We start from the raw sequence: 21831 nt of genomic DNA on the forward strand, positions 1-21831 counted from the left end.
CTACAAAAATGATTAGGGGTCTGGAGCACAAGACCTATGAAGATAGGCTGAGGGATTTGGGCTTGTTTAGTTTACAGAAGAGAAGACTTAGAGGTGATTTAATAGCAGCCTTCAACTTCCTGAAGGGGAGCTCTAAAGAGGAGGGTGAGAAACTGTTCTCAGTGGTGACAGATGGCAGAACAAGGAGTAATGGTCAGAAGTTGAAGAGGGAGAGGTGTAGGTTAGAGATGAGGAAAAACTTCTTCACCAGGCAGGTGGTGAAGCATTGGAATGGGTTGCCTAGAGAGGTGGTGGATTCGCCATCCCTTGAGGTTTTTAAGTCCCGGCTGCACAAGGTCCTGGCTGGGATGACGTAGTGGGGGTTAATCCTGCTTGAAGCTGGCGGGGGGGGGGAGGCTGGAATGGATGACCTCCTGAAGTCCCCTCCACCACTCTGATTCTGTGATTCTGTGATACTTTTCAGCATACTTCTTGTGCCCATAGCTGCGTCCCAATAGTGACTGGGGTGGGGGTGGGCGGGGGGAGAACGAATGGAACATTCACAGTTCGCCACAGGAAGTACAGCTTAGCCAGCCTAGCTAATCACCTCAAACGAACCCCTCCAGCCCATTACAAACACTATTTTTTTTTCCTGTATGACATGCTCCACTAAATTCTGCTCAGCCTGGGTTGTCACAAGCACCACTAGCGTTATCTGAAGCACAGTGTTCCAAAAAGGCTCTTTTAAAAGGTTCAAGCCACATAGAAAAATGCCTTAGGATCAAATCCCACTCCTATGACTGCCAGAGGGCTACCCACGTGAAGAAGAGATGTGGAATTTGGGCTTTTAGTATTATAGAAAAAAAATGAGAACCATGTCAAGAGTCCACAGACCCGAGAAAACAGTTGTTGCCAAGCCTGAAAGGAAAATAGCATTGGGGATATGGCACTGCCCACCAAAATACCTTCAGAGAAGGGTTGGATGAATTTGGGCTGAGTTCTTGTCTCTACCACAGATGGTCTGCATAAGTTTGGGCATGTCATGGCCCTGACCCTGGCCTCAGTTTCCCCAGCTGTAAAGTGGGAATGACATTCCCCTTTGTTGACGAGCTCTGAGCGCTACTGATTAAAAGTTGTGTGTAGCAGCAGCTCTAATATGGGGGGGGCCCATAAGTCATCTGAGTGTAAACAATTTGGGCAAGGCCTGGCCCTTACTATGGGTCCCCCGCCCTTTGGGGCCCTGGAGCTCAGGCTTCCTAGAGCCAACTGCCCCAGAGAGCTCACAGAAGAAAAAAAGAAGGGCTGTATACAAGTTTGGCATGTAACTATTCACCCTTCTGCACCATTAATTGACTAGCCTTTTTGTTTGGGACGTTGGGCCTCACCCATAGCCCAAGTGTATTTTTTGCTGACTTCCTCAGCCTTTGGCTCAAGCCCTGAGATAGTTCCTACTGTTCAGCTTACTGGTGCATTGCCAAACTGGTGTGCAGGTAATAAAAACTGGTGCCCCCCCGCCACACTCCCCCCGGCCAGCCTCTGGGTTTTGCACAGACGATGCAGCATTGGTTGTACAGGGTTCCAAAGCCCGCCACAAACAAACTGCCAAGGCCTTTACCTCAGGCATGGCTGGTGGGGAAATAGAATCATAGAACACTACGACTGGAAGGGACCTCGAGAGGCCATCAAGTCCAGCCCCCTGCCCCAAAGGCAGGACCAAGTACTAGCTAAACCATCCTCGATAGACATCTATCTAACCTGTTCTTATATATCTCCAGTGATGGAGATTCCACAACCTCCCTTGGCAATTTATTCCACTGTTTGACCACCCTGACAGTTAGGAACTTTTTCCTAATGTCCAACCTAAACCTCCCTTGGAGCCAAATAAAAGACATCATTGCATTGGCTGGGAATGGAACGCAGGTCAACTGCTTGAAAAGCAGCTATGCTCACCACTAAACCACCAATGCTTCTAAAGCAGAAAATGCCTAAAAGCCTCATGGGAAGTGTCCTACTGGGTGAAACCAGTGTTTCAGTGGGGCTCACTCCTGCACCATTAACACCAGTGGGAGTTTTGCCATTGACATGAGTGGAGGCTGCGGCAGAAAGGCCACTTGCTGGCTCTGGCAGTAGCTTCTACCAAATGCCTGAAAACAGTTGAGAAACACTAATGTAGACAATTTGGGAATAACATACCTCCCTCACCCCCAGGGCAGCATTTCTGGCCAGACCCCTTGACCATATTGACTTGTACCATGGAGCAAGAAGGGGGTTTAGCCTTGTCACCTATCAGGTACTAAAACAAACCAACCAGCCCATCCCCGCAGTATAGCAGACGGTCCCTTCATCCTATGTTTCAAGAGGGGAAATTGAAGCATTCTGCCCAGTGAGCCCGCTAAATTTTTTCCATCCATGGGCAGAATAAATTTTGTGATGTGCGCCAAGGCATGTGCAGGTATGCGCCACTGATAGAAACGCAGCCGCTGGCTGTGGGTGTGCTGCTAATCAGCTGGGCAGCACCTGACTTTCTCCTGGGCAGCTGCCCAAGTACTCAGGTTTGCATGGAATGCTGACCCAGCTCCTTTTTAACTGTTCATTATTTGTGTACCCTGGCTATGGCCCTCCTTAACTATCTCCTCCTTAAACAATCACAATCATTGCGTGTGGCAGTCTTCCCAGGCTGCTGGTCAGTTTTGTTCCCCATCTTTGAGTGTTGTGAGAGTCGAGCTTTCCTTTAGCTTTTTATAAAGGTGGGCTGGCCAGAGCCCCCAGCAGGGAGGATGCTGCAATGATTTATTGCTCAGCCTTACAAGATTTCTGTCATTCTCCAGCCCAGTCCTTAACACTGCCTGGGTTGACTTCCAATGCACTGCAAAGGCAGACTGGCATTTCTGCCCAACCTCTCTAAGCTCACGTGTGTGTGTGTGTGTGTGTGTGTGTGTGTACGTACACACACACACACACATTTTCAAGTAAAACGCATACCGTTGAGAAGTTGGGGTTTTTCTAAATATCTTTAGTCCATGTTTAGAAAAGGGCTAGTCACCATGGTACGCAAGTGAGCTCCACAACAAATGGAAAATTTCTTGCCCTCGTGGTAAGCAGAAATAATTTTGCTTCTGTCATTTTGTCCTGAGCAGCTGCGCTGCCTCCTCTCCCCAGGCTAACGTCTAGCACTAGGTGCAAAACAAGTACCAGCTTCTAACTGGCTTGCCAGCAGCCGACATGGAGCCAGACTGCAGGGACCTTACCATGAAAGGACTAAATGATATGACAGATTGGTGTGCTGTAAATGCTACAGATCTGCTGGACTAGCGCTGCCAACACTTCTGTGAAGTCAGGAGCACATTTGATAGAGCCCATATCCAGTGGCTAGGTTTCTATTCACAGTCGCATGGGCACCTCCCATCCTGTTTGTGTATGGGGCTGGCGGGGGAGGAACACCCCCCTCCTGTATCTAATCACACAACATTGCCCTGGAAGCGATAGTGATTGCTCACAAAGAAGAGTAACACCAATGAAGCATTTAAAGTGCCTTTAGCAGGTTTTTCAACACCCGTTAGCCACTGGAAATGAAGAGGGGGTACCAGCACCCTCTCGCCCACCAGCTCCCTGCGGACCAGTTTGCGATTGCATTAGCTTAAAGTAGTATCAGGTCAGTGAAACTCACAAATCAATGTCACAAGGCTTTGGCCGATACACATCCATTTACTTACAAAGCTCACAGGAGAAAACATGTTCTATCAAACCCACAAGCTACTGTAACCCACACCCCTAGGTGTGTTTCACTGTCCCATGTAGTGGATTCTAGACCACTTAACCAGGGGAAGAATGAGTCACCTCTGCAGCCTTAGCAGCTAGCTTTCAGCTCAAACTGGAGAGGCTTAGGAATGATGTTCCAGTGGCCCTAGGTTTGAGCCTACCTGGGGATGGTTACGCTACCACCTAGCCTTTGCTCCCATGCTAAATTAGCAGGTTGAAGGGAAAACCACCCCAGCCTGGCAGTGGTAAGAAATTGCTGTAAGGCAGAGGCTGTGTGTGTACAGCATCCTATCTGCTAATTGCCTCCTCTAGCAAGCCTGTGCTCCAATCTCCCTGCCCTTAAACTAAGGGCTGGCTCTGTCTGAGAATTGTAATGTGTGGAGAGGGTGTGGTCAAATTGTGCTTGCTGGGACAGTCTGTGCTGGAGCTTGTAGCTGTGTTTTAACATGCCCACTCCTGCCACTGTAAATGTTAGTGTAGATGGGACTCATGTTACTATGCTACGGCTACACAAGCCCAGTTGTTAATACAGGCTAACTAATGTGCGAAACCACAAAGAAAATTAAAAGTGAAGCCACGCGATCAATTAGGCTGATGTGGACGCAGTTTAATGCCATTGGGTTCAGCAGGGCTGTGCCACATTTACATCAATGTTGCTGAAAGAAGAATTTGCTCTTCGTGTATAAGCAAAATGTGATGACTCCCCACAGACAACAATACCTCCTCATCTTCTTCCAGCTCAGCCAGCTTCCTCCACGCTCCTCACTAAATCATCTCGCTTTAGTTTGGGTTTAAAATTTGTGGCCTCAGTCCCCACTAGAAAGTTTACTTAATGTAGGGCTAATTACAACATGTACAGGAAATTCATTTGTATCTGGCAGCCCTGGGACTGGGAGGTTGCCAGTTATTCAAATATTCTGGATAACAGAGAGGTGAACCTAACAATACATAACACTAAAGAAAAACAAGACTAGGTATTAAGATAAAACAAATACAAATGTATGCAGAGTACTTTATTTACCAGCACCAATAGTATTGTACACTGTGAACTTATACTGTATTTGCTGTATTCATTTGTATTTACTTTCACTATACTGTACTTATGGAAAATATAACTAAAATTTACTTATGGTTAACATGTCAGTTACTTGAGAGGTCTGGATGATGGAATACTTGTTAGGAGAGCATTTACTGTATTTAATAAGAAACAACATCGCTATTAAAAAAACTCAAAGACCCCTTTGATTAAGAGAGGTCATGCCTAAGGGACCAATCCTGGAAACAAGCATGCACGAGTAACTGTACTTGGGGGAGTCTGCTGACACTACTCACATAAGTAACATTTGCAAAATGAGAGCCTAAAATCTTAACCTCCAGTCTTGCAAAACATCCACGTGTCTGGACCCTGCAGCTGCACGGACCTCCTCCCAGTACCGTAAACCCTCCATTTTACAGACCCCTATCCAGCTGACTGTGGGAACGACAGACCCTGTTGTCCCCAAAGTCTGCTTAACCCTATGGTGGTGTGCGCAGGTGGGAAGACGGCACTTGTACATGCCCCACCGCCAGTGGGAAGAGCGTGTGGTTGTTCTACCGGCGGCGGCAGCTCTTCCATGGGGCAGCAGCAGCAGCTCTTGCTGCCACGCATGGTGGAGCTGCCAGTGGCGGTGTGGTTTTTGCTGCTGCATGTGGCAGGCCACCAGCTGTAGTGGAACACACAGCCACGGCGCAGCTTTTGCTGCCATGGGCAGTGAGGCCCCCAGCCACCACAGGACCCTTTTGCTGCCAAGTGCGGTGGGGACCCCAGCCACGATGGGACTCGCCGATGGCTTGTCCTGTGGTGGTCAGGGGCGTTTTGGGGCTGGTGGAGCCTGGTGGAGGTAGGTCACAGTAAACCCTCTGGTTTAGGGACATCCAGGTTTAACACACACTCCTCCCCACCATTAGTCTCTTAAATTGAGGGTTTACAGCAGAGCCTTGCTGTTTGTAAGATCCTGGAACAGTAAATCCTCGCTTTAACGGACTAATGGGGGGAAGGGGTGTCTGTTAATGCCGGAAGTCCATTATATCTGAATGGTTATACTGTATGATGCTGCACTGACCTTCCCAGCCCATCGCTCACTCCTGTCCTCACCCCCACATCCCTTCCCCCCTCCTGCCCTATTCTTCCCCTCACACCTCCATCTCCCCCTCCCAGCTACCAGGAGAGGAGCTGAATGCTGGCCTGGCTCCTTCCCCCTTCTGCAGCTCTCAGCGCTGCAGCTCCTCCAGCCCCTGACTCTGAGCCGCCCACATGAAGGTAAAGCGTGGCCGCCCCCAGCCTACCAGTGGGCAGCAGCTTCCGACGCCACGGCTGCTGCTCAGTGCCATTGCAGGCAGAGGTGGCCAGCTGGAACATGCTCCACACGCACAGGGCTGGGGGAGGAGAGCTGCTGTGCCCTGCTGCAGCTGCCCCCACCCACGTTCCTCTGGCACCAGCAGCCTCAGCCATTGTCAGCTCCTCCAGCCCCAGCGGCGACTCTGGTGAGTCTCCAGCATTTATTTGGCGGGGGTGTCTGGCAGACCGCATCCCTTATTTCCGAAGTCCATTATATCCGGGTCTGTTAAATCGAGGGTTTACTGTAATGAGAAATCATTTGCAAAAGGGCAAAGGTGCTCCTGGCTGTCAAACACCAACAGAACTCTCTTAGAATACGGCACTCTCTAAAAGTTGTACATGGCAACGCTTATGGCTTGACGAGACATAAGTTAACAATGGGCTTTCATCACCTGGCTAGTTGTATGCGAGGCTCACTATTCTCAGCTGCCTGTTCATCTTCTCTGTTACAAAAAAAACCCCACAAGTATTAAGAACAAAGACAAAGAAGGATCAAACTCCACAAACAACAAACAATGACTTTTCTGATTGTAAGAGCGGAGCGAATTGTCCTTCATTTACTGATTCTCTCTCAGCCCATCCTGAAGCAGTTTCACAAGGACGTCGTGACCTCTTTTTTTATGCTAGCACTGGTCTCAGTGTAGCCACCGGTGTCTCGGGTAGTGCGGAGAGCCCTTTCTCCAGATCTGCAGGGCAGGAGCACTTTGTAGGCTGCTGCCCTGTATTTCTTGGAAATGAGGTTGTAGAGGATTGGGTTGATGGATGCGCTCAGATAGAAAAGCTGCAATGCAAAGATATTAAAGTACTGGGAGAAACGCATCATCCTGCTATCCTGAGTGTTTATGAATATGATCCTGCCCACATGGAACGGCAACCAGCAGATTACGAACGCCAGAACCACCACAACTGCAAGACAAAAACAACAACCACAGAAGTTATGGCTCAGGATTCAGGTTCATTAACATGATGACTTTCTAGGTACCAAACCATAAATAATACATCATAGGTCTGGTTCTGCTCTTCTTTACTAGTGTAGATCAGGAGCAACACCATTGAAGTTATATGGGTGTAAGAAAATGGGAACAGCACCATGTCCTTGAACTATTTTTCAGAACAAATAAGGAAATTGGGAATCTTTCCAGCAAAATTCCTAGAGATTATTTAAACAGAGGTAAAAATACATACTTTAGTGAGGATGAAACTGCAAACTACTGCATCTCCCTGGTAGTAGTAAACACTATTAAAATGGTCCCAGAGGGGTAACCATGGTTAGTCATGTTAGCTCGTAGCCTCACAAAATAAATAAATACATTTGTTAGCATTTAAGGTTTTCAGTAAAAATGAAGTTCTGTAACATTTTCAGTTTCAGAGGAACTATTAAACTGAAGAGTGTTTTTGTAAATGTGCACAGCATACCTCTTATTTTCATCAATTTCTTCTTTAATATGCATATGTTGAAAGGGGCTGTACTCGTTATGCCTACGCTAACATGCTACACAACTAACAGGTTCTTTCCACTGGGCTCCTACAGTAATCTAGTGGGCGCATGAATTTTAATTAGTTCTGTTTACAAGTGCGCAAAGCATGTACAATTTCTTTGGATTACTTGTGACTTTTTGAAAGACAACAGATGGCCAAAGTCAATTACAGCAAAAGTTTAATACCCAAATCAAACCCTTGCGTAATTGCACTAGTGGTAAAGAAACAAGGGAGGGTGTTTGACTAGACAGCCTCAGAAAAGACACTATCAACTTGAAATTCACATTTATGTCAGAAAACTTTTGTCCTCTTCTAGTTAAAACTAATATGTACATTGATTAAATCTGAACAAAGTTTACAAAAATGCATTTTTCTCCAAAGATTTTAGTTTCTTTGAGCAATCGACAGTGTCCTGTCTTTAGCCATTTTCTCTCTTGTAGAAAAAGCTTTACATATGGCAACAGAGGCACAGAAAAACATTAGGTCATGAGGTTTATTTAAATGATGCTCAATTGACAACTGGACTCTTCTAAAATTAGCCAGTATAGTACAAAAATTAAAGTTGGCAATTTTAATTCAGTTCCATCACTGTTAAAAACCTAAACCGGTGTCAACGCATGTAAATAATGGAATTGTTTAAACATAAATGAAAGTTCCAAAATCTACATACATTTTTTTTCTCTAAAGCATTTACAACATAGTGTATTTTAGTATCTTCTCTATATGCAGATAAGCGTTGTGCATTCCTGCAAACATGGCTTTGTGGTCTAAAATACTTTTTAAATGTATGGCTGGCTGGGAGCCACATGTGCAAATATTGGCAGCGTCTGCTCAGTGCTTCGTATTTCTTCTGCAGCTCTCTGACAAATGAAGCCTTAGAAGAAATGAAAAAAATTGGCGCCACTGAAGTGAATGGGAATATCACCATTGACTTCATTGGAGCCAGGATTTCATCGTGTAACTTCTCAGCTGCAGGAGTCCATAAGGATTCCTTAGCCCTTTTTGGAAACATGCACCTCACCCCAAATTCTCCAGTTCCTTGGTGCCCTCCAGCTGGGCTAGAAGGCTGAATTTCAGGAGTGATGCGGAGGACAGCGTTAGTGACGGTATAGTTAGCTGTTAGGGAATACTTTAGGTGGTCACCAGCTCAAATATTATTTAAAATCAAATATAACTGAGTGCGTTTGTGGGGTGGATACTTCAAACACTGCTGACAACTATGGTGCATGCAAAGGTGTGAAAGGAAGATTTAGGAAGTGCAACAGAAACAGATGCCAGAAGGGAAACCTGTTAGGTGGGGGGCGGGAACAATCTGCCTGGGAAAGAGTCAGACATCTCATAATTAACTTAAAACTGGGCAAAGCTTTGGAAAGAACATGAACCTCACCTACAGCTAGAAACTGATGGTGTCCATCTAGAGGGGCCAGTGGTGCCTTGCTCCAGTCAGAGGTCACCACCCCACTGAGCAGTTTGACCTACAGGTTTTTCCTTCTTTCATGTCCCTATCGTCAGAACATTCCTGGTGAAATTGGCAGCCGAAGATGCCAGCTGAATCGTAACCCATGTGGCTCTCAGGCCTTTTCACCCTGCAGCTCATCCTGGCCTGGAGCTGCCCCACAGAGGTGGGTGGTGGGAAGGGTCCCCATGTGCCCTGGTGTGTCTGAGGCTGAGCGAGCCCAGCTTGAGGCTACCCAGGCAGGGAGCGAGGGAAGGGACCACGTCCCTGGGACTCACCCAGGATCCTGATGGTGTGTCTGTGCCCCTTCTCCCTAAGGGCCGTGTTTGGGCCCCAGAGCCGGCCCTTGCTCCGCCACAGGGCCCTTCCAATGAGGCCGTAGAGCACGTTGAGGCAGAGGACGGGTAGGATGAAGTAGCTGGTGGTGACCCAGAGCATGGTGCCCAGCAGGCCCGACTCGGTGGCCAGCGGCGTGGGCTTGCACTCCCGGCTGAACTCGGTTTGGTTGTCCAGCTGCTGCACGCCCACCAGGAAGAAGAAGGGGGTGGCGGAGAGCAGGGCGAAGGCCCACAGGGCGCCGATGATGGCCTTGACCCGGCGCTTGGTGATCACCACCTTGGCCTTGAGCGGGAAGCAGATGGCGAGGTAGCGCTCGGCGGTGAGCGCTGTGATGTGCAGGATGGTGCAGTAGGGGCAGGCCTCGGCCAGGTAGTGCGAGAGGCGGCACAGCAGCTGGCCGAAGATCCAGGGCCGGGAGCGCCAGAGGCGGTAGAGGTCCAGGGGCAGCCCCAGCAGGAGCAGCAGGTCGGACAGGGCCATGCTGCCCAGGTAGAGGTTGGTGGTGCTCCGCAGCTCCCGGCAGCGCCGCAGCACCAGCAGGGTCAGCGCGTTGCCGGCCACCCCCAAGCCGAAGAGGCCCAGGCACACGGCGGTGACCGGGACGAGCGCCGCCAGCGGCAGGGCGCTGCAGAGCCGCTCGTCGCACGGGGGCACCGCCCACGCCTCTGCCGGCTCCCGCCCGCTGCCGTTCTCGCTGCCGCCGCCCATGGCGCTGCGGCTAAGCGCGGGGCTGGGGCGCTAGGGCGCGGCCCAGCGGAGCGGCGGGGGATCGCCGCATGGGGCTGCGGCCGGGGCAGAGCCGGGAGCTGCGGCCACCGCTGGCCGGGCTGAGCGCGGCTCCAGCGGCCCCTCCTCTGCCCGCGAGCTTATATCGCCCTGGCTGCAGCGGAGCCGTTTCTCAAGGGCTAATCGAATGAGCGGCCGCCGCGCGTCGGCAGCCCCTTTCCCACGGACGGGGAAGGGCCCAGAGGCGCCCGCGCTGCACCTGCCGCTTCAAACCGCTGCGGAGCTGGCGGTGGCGGGAAGCAGCGCCCCTCCCAGGCGCAGAGCCGGACCCGAGGCGGAGTGTCTCGTGCCTTCAACCTCAGCAGGAATCGCCGGTCGCTTTCCAGCCAATCCCACCGCCCAGCCGCGAGGAACCCTCTGACTGTCTCCAGCGCCAGCCACAGCCTCCAGCTGCGGCCGCCGAACCAGCCCGGGCGTTCGCCTCTGCCCGAAGGTTCTTACCCCGCCAGCTCCCGCTCCCGCTCGGAGGACTCGGACCTCAGCTGCCAGGGTGGGAGGATATTCAAAACGCTGCATAACCCGAGAGGGTCAAATCCCGTCTGTTCTCCCAGCCCTGCCCCAGTTCAGCTGGGGGCCTTCCCGTAGGAAGCTTGCACCAGTTACTTGACAATGTTGTGCTGCTCCACACAACTTCGTTTGAGAAGCTGAACTAGCTGGGTAAAGGTTGCAGGTTGGGCTTTGGTTTTACAGAGAAGTCCCTGAGGAAGTTTTGCCTAAACCAGGGCTGCAGGTATGTATGACAAAAAGATTGGAAAAGTTGTACCACCGGATCACGTGGAAAAATAATACATATTCCTCGGGGCAGGAATTAACTCTTTGTACTGTAACTGGTTTTTTTTAAGTCACTGCTCTTCCTACTAAGTGTTTGAACTGCATAAAATAGGATATAGGCAGCATTTAGGAACTATAGAATACTGTGATCCACTTTATTCAATGAAACTGTGAATTTTAAATCAGTATTTGCATGTCAGGGCCATTCCTTATTCACTAAGGCTACGCCTACATAGCAAGCTTATTTCAAAATAACTTTGCAAGCGTCTACACTACACATATGCTTTTTTAGAAATTAAGTTGAAAGATCAGGTGTGTTATTTCAAATGTAAACCTAACTGCTGGAGGAATAATACCTATTGAAGTGGGCACTGTTATGACACAGAATAGTGCTCTTTCAAAATAAGCCACAATGACATCCAATGGCACTATGCAGCTGCTTCTACACTGGCCCCTCCCTTTCTGAAGGGGCATGGTAATGAGGGCGTTCAGAATATGCTAACGAGGTGCTCATGAATACGCAGCACCTCATTAGCATAATGGCAGCCTTGCGTGATTCAAAAGTGGGGCTTTCAGAATGCCCACTGCCAGTGCCGATGGGGCCTTTCAGAAGGACTCCTAGATGTCAAAAGCCTCTTCTTCCTATTTGGTTTTAGGAAGGGGCTTTTGAAGTCAGGGGGTCTTTTCAAAATGCCCCTGTCCACAAAGGCAACGTGTGTTCCAAAAGTGCCACTTTCCAAGCGCTTGTGGCTGCCATTATGCTAATGAGGTGCTGCATATTCATGGTAGCGCCTCTTTAGCATCTTCCAAACTGCCTCATTAACATGTCCCCTCCAAAAGGGAGGGTTACTGTGGCCACAGCCTATGGGCCCTGACATGCCATTTCAAAATGCATTCTTGGCTGTGGCTACACTACATTCCCCTATGCGGCCAATCAGAAATACAAATGAGGTGCTGATTTACATATCTGCCTCATTTGCATGTCAAAGGCCCCCCACTGTTTTGGAAGTTGTGTTTTCAGGAAAAAAAACAAGCAGTGTAGTGGGGGCTCCTTTGAAAGGAAACCTCGCTTTTGAAAGCACCCTTACTCATATTTTTAAGGAAGAGCTCTTTCAAAAACTTTTTCCCCCAACGGAACCCTGTCTATACTCCTTGTTTTTCCCCCCAAGAACAGCACATCCAGAAGAGTAGGTGGCCACCATTATGCAAATGAGGTGCACAATATATAAATCAGTGCCTTATTTACATTTCCATGTGGCTGTATTTGCATTACCCTTCCAAAAGGGGAATGTAGTGTAGCTGCACCCTTAGTTGGTAGTGGTATTATTTCCAAATCAGCTGTTTCTGAATAGCTATTCCAGAAAGGGTTATTTCCAAATAACGCTGTTGTGTAGACATAGCCTAATAAGATAGTATGTTTATGAAAGCAACATGGAAAAATAATTGACAGGAGAACAAAGCTAAGTTTTAAGAAAGACACAATATAGCTATGTGGGAATTTTTCTAATCTCCTAATCAGACAGACCTTTGAGACAGTGTCTGACCATACCCATTTTGTCAGAAAATAAAGGGCCAGAATGCTCACAACCTTGCAAAAGAAGGACAATGCTGTTTTATATTAACGGCCATCTCATTAACAACTAAGTTAGGTTGCCAGAAAAGTGGAGAAATCCAGAAACAGTTCTGTTATATCCAAAAGATCAATTAACAAACATCAAAAAAGAATGATACTTTTATTTTCCACAGATTTTAAAGATACTTATGCTACATAGTTTGTGTATATTTCTATGAGATGATACATTTCTCATCTGTATGAAGTCCAACATTATACAAGTTTAAAGTGATATGTTTGGTACTGTATCTATAACGTTTTAAAAAGTTTAGAGTTTTTTTGGAATGTACAGTATATGAGGTAAAATTAAGATTACATTAAAAACCATCTTCACTGCAGTAATCTGCACTGAGGTTCAAATGGCAAATACACTATTAAATGACATTTACTATCAAAAATAGGAGTTCATTTGAATTTTACTATGAAAAACATAAGCCACTGCAGTTTAACTGTAGTGACGAATCTTACCATTTTAGACATTCAACCATATAGAAATCTCTGGGCTATTACACTCAATCTCATTTGTACTGCCGAACATGGCACTTTTAAGAAAGTTTTAGAAAATATCTGCTGTCACTGTATTTTGTGGGAAGGTATCAGCCTCTACATATAAGTGACAAATTTAAAATAAAATGTAAACATACAGTACATTTTAAAGACAGATCATTCTCATCACTTGAGGGCCAAGTTCTTATCCATCTCCTTTTTAAAAACAAAACTGAACAACATTATTCTACAGCACAGATTATTGGACGTAGAAACAATTACAATACATGCCCATTCTAATATAAGAGAAATCTTCAGAGATCTTCAAAACACAAAAACAGGTTCTTTTTTATTATTATTTTAAGACCAACAGAAGTGCTTTATGCCATTAAAAATACTAAATCCAACACAACTAGAAGTCATTAGTGATCCACTATCTTGTAACTGAAATAAATTAAAGCTAATTACAAAACAGATAACAGATAATGTAAGTGTGATGAGACAAGAATTTTTTTTTAAGATAGTTTCACTACAAGCTTTATGTAACTGGCAGTCATGGACATCTGGCAAGATGTTCAACGGGCTACTTGATAAAGTTAAGTCTGGTCATTCAAGAACTCACAAATGCAAGCTCACAAAACATTGATGAATTATGCAATTGCAAAGTGCTCTAATGCAACATTAACTACATGCAACCAACAATTTGGTACAGTATCCATAGAGACATTACATTAAACATTAGGTTCTCAGGAAAAAAGAAGGTGGACACTTCTGGTGCAAATTATTACAACTGCACCCTCCCCTCCCCTCCCCTCCCAATTTGGTGCCCCAAAGGAAAACTACAGTGCTTTATTCTGGTGAAGTGAATGTTGGGGTAACAGCAAAAATTATGGCTATTCTAGAAAATTTACACACATTATCAGAGGGCACATATATCTATATAAACAGCACTCACTCAAATAAAGGCCTTAATTTCAAATGGTTTTAACTTACTTCTTTATAGAGTTAGATTAAAAAAAAAAAGCTGTCTCTCTTCCATGTTTGTAAGATGCTAAAGAGGCCTTTTTATAAATAAACATTGAATCTGGGGCAAGAGAAACCACTTGTGCCGTATCTTTTTAGTCTTACAAAGTATACACTTGCCGTGGAAAACTCTACACTTATCGGAAAAGAATCCTCTTCCATGCAGTCACGTCCATCCAGTTTACTGCCTGAGAAAAGCCCCTTCTCTTTTCATTATAATCCTGCTTCCCAAATAATTAAGAGAAATGAGGAGGTAGAAATACAGCGCTAGATTGCTTTCACAGCATCAGATTAATATTTTATATAGCACAAGTTTGTTAGTGTAACTTTTAAATGCGTTTTACTCATTTTCCCCCCTCTCTTGGTATTACTCCTTAAAATGTGGCCCACGTTACCATTATTATGTTCCTGCTTATTGGTCATAATCATATAAAGATACATTGTTTGCCTTATATAGTTTGTACTGCAAGAAGGCATGTTAAAGGAAATATTTTCTGTGGCTTGCATTCTATAATCTGTGTCAGCTTCTACTTAATAAGCATTTTAAGTGGCTGAAAATATGTGCTACAGTCCCTGTGCTGATGCTAAATGCCTGTTTTTGTAAAAGCAAGAGAACAGAAATATTTTTATGATATGGGAATGTAAAACATAATGGGAAACATTCTAAAAGAAAATCCTTTTTCTCACTTTATTACAAAGTACTGAATGATAAAGGCAACCAGAATGGAAAAGGTAGCAAAGAGCAGAAGGATGACAGCAGCACACTGTTCATCGCTTAGCGTTTGTTGCGTCCTTGAGATTTCCACAGTGTCTTTGTTGGTGCTGGTTGGTGGTTCAGTCCTCTGAGAGATGAACAGTACTGTGGTACTGTAGGGGCCAATCAGGTCCTGGTGACCGACTGTTTCTTGGCACTGTCGAATGGCACACACACGAAAACGATATTCACAGTTGAGCTGGAGGCCTGAATACCGGAATGACCAGTCAGGACCTTTATAAATCTGTCAAAAACAAAACGAATAAATAAAAAAGCACTTCAAGCAAACACGCACATTGCGCTTAAATTAAAAAAATTAAACTCAAGTTGCCCTACTAATATGGCTCTATGTTTACTGTTGAAGTTATTGTGAAAACAAAGTAATACTTAATCAACTGTCTTTTTAATGAGGTTTTTTTCACCATACAGGCAGAACAAAATAAGGATGAATGGAAAAGAATTTTCATGGTTAATAAAATTTATCTTCAGTCTTTTGATAAAATAAGTAGCATTACAAACTCCATTAGATCATAACTTGCAAAACACCAATTTAACTCCTTTAAAACCCTCACTTTAAGTACACATTTAAGTGCCAAGTATGATGTTAACCTCACTGCCTCATGATGGGTTACTAGGCGATTAATGTATTTAGTGTCACCTTAGCCATATCAGACTCAGGACAATAGATAGAAGAGGTGGGTGAAGTAATATCCTTTACTGGACCAACTTCTCTTGGTGGATATTAGAAGAGAGACAAACATTTGACCTACTTTGGAACTCTTCCTACAATACAGATTTTTTTTCAATCAGCTGTGTTGACCTAAATGTTAAGGTGGTGCTAGAGTAGCAAGGAGCAGCCTCAATATACAAGAGAATCTGGCTCTAAACCCGGATAATTATAACTGTAATTATAGTGAGGCATAAGTGGTCACACAGGTTATTCTCTCAGTGTCAGTTTCAGTCCAACATATCCATAGATCAGCACTGCAGCAATCAATGCAGTAAGTGTTGATTTAGTGGCTTTGGTGAAGACACACTAAATCAATGGGAGAGCACTCTCCCACTGATTTGTGTACTCCACCTTTCAGAGACGAATAAGGGAAGCTAGTGGGACAGCATCTCCCATCGACCTAGCAGAGTGTAGAAACTGTTGTAAGTGGATCTACTGATACTGACTTCAAGTTAGTCACATAGCTGAAGTAGTTTAACTTAGAACTCTTATAGTGGACAACTCTGATGTGGTAGTGAAGACCTGCCCTTTGTGGTTTAACCTGAAGTTTGTATTCACTTACACATTACAGGCCAGTTCCCCAGCTAATGTAAATCGGTGTAGCTCCACTGAAGCTCTGCTAATGTGTATGATCTGTCTCAACATATTTAGCCTATATCTACGCTGCTGCAGAAGATCAACCTGCTCAAGGTTGATCTTCCAGGGTTTCGTTTGGTTTCACACATGCACGAAATGACACCTTCCGGGGTCAACGTCAACCCTGGAACTCCTCGTGAATGGCAAGGATTAAAGAAGTTCGATGGGAGAAACGCTCCTGTTGACCTTCTTCTGTGAGGACAGCCCTAGCAGTTGATCGCTGCTGAATCGATTTTAGCTACAAAATTGACATAGCTAAAACTGCATATCAGTGGTCAACTGCTATGTCTAGTGTAGACATAGCCTTAGCAATAAACAGTAAAACACACAGTTTATATCTTGGGTGTTTCAAAAGGGCTTCTTACCCTAGTAAGACACCTTTTAATATTCTGTTTCCATTCAGTAGCCTGTTTTAATTTCAAGTGGTGATTTTTACAAAATTGATGCTAACTTTTAAAAATCTGCCTCAATGTATAAGAACATAAGAATGGCCATACTGGGTCAGACCAAAGGTCCATCCAGCCCAGCATCCCATCTGCCGACGGTGGCCAATGCCAGGTGCCCCAGAGAAGGAGAACAGAAGACAATGATCAAGTGATTTATCTCCTGCCATCCATCTCCTGCCCTTGTTCTGAAGGCTAGGGCACCATACTTTATCCCTGGCTAATAGCCATTTATGGACCTAACCTGCAAAAATTTATCAAGCTCTTTTTTAAACCCTAATAGAGTCCTGGCCTTCACAGCCTCCTCGGGCAAGGAGTTCCACAGGTTGACTGTGCGCTGTGTGAAGAAAAATTTCCTTTTATTAGTTTTGAACCTACTACCCATCAATTTCATTTGGTGTCCCCTGGTTCTTGTATTATGGGAAAAGGTAAATAATTTTTCTATATTCACTTTCTCCACACCATTCATAATTTTATATACCTCGATCATATCGCCCCTCAATCACCTCTTTTCCAAACTGAAAAGTCCCAGTCTCTCTAGCCTCTCCCCATATGGGACCCGTTCCAAACCCCTAATCATCTTGGTCGCCCTTTTCTGAACCGTTTCTAATGCCAATATATCTTTTTTGAGGTGAGGAGACCACATCTGCACACAGTACTCAAGATGTGGGCGTACCATAGTTTTCTATAGGGGAAGTATGATATCTTTTGTCTTATTATCGATCCCTTTTTTAATAATTCCTAACATCCTATTTGCCTTACTAACTGCCGCTGCACACTGCGTGGATGTCTTCAGAGAACTATCCACTATAACTCCAAGATCCCTTTCCTGATCTGTCGTAGCTAAATTTGACCCCATCATGTAGTACATGTAATTTGGGTTATTTTTTCCAACATGCATTACCTGACACTTACCCACATTAAATTTCATTTGCCATTTTGCTGCCCAATCACACGGTTTGCTGAGATCTTTTTGTAGTTCTTCACAATCCCTTTTGGTTTTGACTGTCCTGAACAACTTGGTGTTATCTGCAAACTTTGCCACCTCACTGCTTACCTCATTTTCTAGATCATTGATGAACAAGTTGAACAGGATCGGTCCCAGGACTGACCCCTGGGGAACACCACTAGTTACCCTCCTCCATTGTGAAAATTTACCATTTATTCCCACCCTTTGTTTTCTGTCTTTTAACCAATTCCCGATCCATGAAAGGATCTTTCCTCCTATCCCATGACCACCTAATTTACATAAAAGCCTTTGGTGTGGGACCGTGTCAAAGGCTTTCTGGAAATCTAGGTATATTATGTCCACTGGGTGCCCCTTGTCCGCATGTTTATTAACCCCTTCAAAGAATTCTAATAGATTAGTTAGATACGACTTCCCTCTGCAGAAACCATGCTGACTTTTGCCCAACAATTCGTGCTCTTCTACATGCCTTGCAATTTTATTCTTTACTAGTGTTTCTACTAATTTGCCTGGTACTGATGTTAAACTTATCGGTCTATAATTGCCAGGGTCTCCTCTAGAGCCTTTTTTAAATATTGGTGTTATATTGGCCGTCTTCCAGTCATTTGGTACTAAAGTGGATTTAAAGGATAGGTTACAAACCACTGTTAATAACTCCGCAATTTCACATTTGAGTTCTTTCAGAACCCTTGGGTGAATACCATCTGGTCCTGGAGACTTGTTACTATTCAGCTTATCAATTAACTCCAAAACCTCCTCTAATGTCACTTCAATCTGAGTGAGTTCCTCAGATTTGTCACCTAAAAAGGCTGGCTCAGATTTAGGAACCTCTGTAACATCCTCAGCCGTGAAGACTGAAGCAAAGAAATCATTTAATCGCTCCGCAATGGCACTGTCTTGCTTGATCGCTCCTTTTATATCTTTATCGTCCAAGGGCCCCACTGCTTTTTTAGCGGGCTTCCTGCTTCTAATGTATTTAAAAAACATTTTACTATCGTTTTTTGAATTTTTGGCTAGCTGTTCCTCAAAATCTTTTTTGGCTTTTCTTACTACATTATGACACTTAATTTGGGAGTGTTTATGTTCCTTTCTATTTTCCTCAATAGGATTTGACTTCCACTTTTTAAAAGCTGCCCTTTTCTCTCTCACTGCCTTTTTAACATGGCTGTTTAGCCATGGTGGTTCTTTGTTAGGTCTCTTACTGTGTTTTTTTATTTGGGGTATACATTTAAGTTGGGCCTCTAGTATGGTGTCTTTAAACAGTTTCCATGCAGCTTCCAGGGATTTTAGTTTAATTACTCTACCTTTTAGTTTCTGTTTAACTAGCTTCCTCATTTTAGTGTAATTCCCCTTTTTGAAATTAAATGCCAGAGTGTTTGACCGCTGTGGTGTTCTTCCCAACACAGGAATATTAAAAGTTATTATATTGTGGTCACTATTTCCAAGCGGTCCAGTAACAGTTACCTCTTGGACCAGATCCTGCGTTCCAGTCAAGACTAGATCGAGAATTGACTCTCCCCTTGTGGGTTCCTGTACTAGCTGCTCCAAGAAGCAGTCATTTAAGGCATCAAGAAATTTAATCTCTGAATCCCGTCCTGAGGTGACATGCACCCAATCAATATGGGGATAATTGAAATCTCCTATTATTACTGTGTTTTTTATTTTGATAGCCTCTCTAATCTCCCTTAACATTTCAGCATCACTATCACTATCCTGGTTAGGTGGTCGGTAGTATATTCCTAATGCCATATTCATCTTAGAGGAATGAATTGTTATCCATAATGATTCTATGGAACATTTTGATTCCTTTAGGATTTTTGCTTCATTTGATTCTATATTATCCTTCACATATAGTACCACTCCGCCACCCGCATGACCTGTTCTGTCTTTCCGATATAATTTATATCCCGTATTGCTCTAAATAATTATAGTGAGGCATAAGTGGTCACACAGATTGTTTTTTCAGTGTCAGTGTCAGTCTAACAAACCAAATGCTGAACTTGCAACTTTCAAGTTATGAAATCAATAAGCAAAATATTTACACTGCATGATAATAAATGCCTTGGGCTAATTGCAGAACCACTTGTATTGAAAGTGTAATAAAAGGAAATAAAATACGTACTATTACGCAGTATGTGCTTATTTATGAGACTAATAAGGTACATAATCTAACAAAATACGGGGCTACACTTACTTAATTTGGGCCCATAATAACATTACAGCATGTCAAATTAACTGTACTTCCTCTTGGGAAGGAAATCTGCTTGCTTAATAGTGTGAAACAGAACTCCCAAGTCTAATTATGTCTCAATTTTCGGAGAGCTTGTAGTAAAAGACACCAGAAGCTAAGGTGGCATTGTGCATCCTCTTTAAAAAGCAGCTTATTTTGTTATTTGGCATCTCAAACTGCATAGCTACATGGTAAAAACTGAAAATAAGTGAAAAAGATCCTTAACTGTTTGGCCACTGGGTGTTGCAGCACGCCCTATGTCTCTGAGAATTGAATATAAGGCAAGAAACTGATGACTGAAATAGGTTAGGACCTGCTTTGTCAGATGCACGAGCAGGTCTTTGCCCACAAAAGCTTATGCTCCAAAATATCTGTTAGTCTATAAAGTGCCCCAGGACTTCTTGTTGTTTTTGAAGATACAGACTAACACGGCTACCTCTCTGATACTTGAAATAGGTTAGAATCCTTCCCCTGAGCCAACATTCCTCTATGCCTACATTGCCTGTAGATGTTCTTGACAGGCAGGGTGTACCTGCTCTAATGTACTTTCCATAAGCCCCACAATGAAACTTTCTAGCACATTAAGAGCACAAACAGTCTCTGATAAGCAACGAACATCTGATTTATTCTTTCTGCACAAATTCTGGTTCTGTCCCCTTACTTTGTTGCCCTTTTCTTAATTCCCAACATTCATGGACGTGTTCCTGACCCTTGGGGCAAAGAACTGTACATAATATTCAAGACGACTCACTGGTACAATGTAGAAAAAACAAAAAGCAGTCAAGCAGCACTTTAAAGACTAGCAAAATAGTTTATTAGGTGAGCTTTCATGGGACAGACCCACTTCTTCAGACCATAGCCAGACCAGAAGAGACTCAATATTCAAGGCACAGAGAACCAAAAACAGTAAGCAAGGAGGACAAATCAGAAAAAGATAATCAAGCTGAGCAAATCAGAGAGTGGAGGGGTGGGGGGGAAGGTGAAGAATTAGATTGAGCCAAGTATGCAGACGAGCCCCTATAGTGACTCAGAAAGTTCCCATCACGATTTAAACCATGTGTTAATGTGCCGAATTTGAATATAAAAGCCAACTCGGCTGTTTCCCTTTCCAGAACGGAGCAATAATTCTTCTTCAGTAACACACAATGTAGGTTCATAGATTCCAAGGCCAGAAGGGGCCAAGGCGATCATCTAGTTTTACCTCCTGTACAACAGGCCACACAACTTCCCCAAAATAATTCTCAGAGAAGATCTTAAAGAAAAACACCCAGTCTTGCTTTAAAAATGGTCAGTGATGGAGAATCTACCATGAACTACCCTGAATGAACAGTTCTAATGGTTAAGTTACCCTCAAAGTTAAAACTGAACATCCCATTTCCAGTCTGAAACTAAAAAGAGAAGTTACTCACCTGTAGTAATGATGGTTCTTCGAGATGTGTCCCCGTGGGTGCTCCACAGTAGGCGTCGGGCTCACCCAGCGCCGCAGATCAGAATTCTTCTAGCAGTTTCCACTGGATCGCGCATGCACCGATGCGCGCCGCTCCCTTGCGCGCCCTCGGTCATGTGCGCAATCCAGTCCCTGCCAGTTCCTTGACCAACCGCCTCGGATGCTCCTGAAAAACACCAGACAGAGATCCGAAGTGGGGAGGATGGGCGGGTAGTGGAGCACCCATGGGGACACATCTCGAAGAACCATCGTTACTACAGGTGAGTAACTTCTCTTTCTTCTTCGAGTGGTCCCCATGGGTGCTCCACAGTAGGTGACTACCCAGCAGTAACCCCAAGTAAGGAGGTGGGTACTCGATTCATGTGCAGCTTGCCCTCGAGAGGACTGCTGTCGACAGACGGGTATCCTCATCGAACACCCGATGCAGGGCGTAATGCTTGGCAAAGGTGTCGTAGGATGACCAAGTCGCCGCTCTACAAATGTCTTTCAACGTGATTCCCTTGAAGAAGGCCGTTGACGACGCCACCGCTCTGGTGGAGTGAGCCCTAGGCGGGGCC

General features: G+C 44.9%; 2 protein-coding genes across 5 annotated transcripts in view; both read right to left on the reverse strand.

Moving 5' to 3' along the window:
• Nucleotides 1-6707: 6707 nt before the first annotated feature.
• MLNR (motilin receptor) lies at nucleotides 6708-10097 on the reverse strand. Its single transcript, XM_074984348.1, has 2 exons — nucleotides 9329-10097; nucleotides 6708-7021 (listed from the first exon to the last, which is right to left on the reverse strand). The coding sequence occupies exons 1-2, from the start codon at nucleotides 10095-10097 to the stop codon at nucleotides 6708-6710; spliced, it is 1083 nt and encodes a 360-aa protein (XP_074840449.1).
• A 2574-nt stretch (nucleotides 10098-12671) lies between these two features.
• The window catches only part of FNDC3A (fibronectin type III domain containing 3A), a 224663-nt gene continuing 215503 nt past the window's right edge, over nucleotides 12672-21831 (reverse strand). For all 4 annotated transcript variants that reach the window (XM_074987823.1, XM_074987830.1, XM_074987839.1 and 1 more), the window contains one exon: nucleotides 12672-15065. In XM_074987823.1, the coding sequence (XP_074843924.1) occupies nucleotides 14751-15065 (315 nt within the window). In that variant the 3' untranslated portion in view covers nucleotides 12672-14750. The remainder of the gene's footprint in view (nucleotides 15066-21831) is intronic.

This window comes from Carettochelys insculpta, chromosome 1, assembly GCF_033958435.1.
Source record: "Carettochelys insculpta isolate YL-2023 chromosome 1, ASM3395843v1, whole genome shotgun sequence".
Taxonomy (NCBI): domain Eukaryota; kingdom Metazoa; phylum Chordata; order Testudines; family Carettochelyidae; genus Carettochelys; species Carettochelys insculpta.

Coding starts and splice junctions, on each gene's coding strand:
- MLNR (XM_074984348.1), bottom strand. CDS start 10,097: ATGGGCGGCGGCAGCGAGAACGGCAGCGGGCGGGAGCCGGCAGAGGCG. Junction 7,022..9,328: donor ACACACCATCAGGATCCTGG/GTGAGTCCCAGG, acceptor TTTGTCTTGCAG/TTGTGGTGGTTCTGGCGTTC.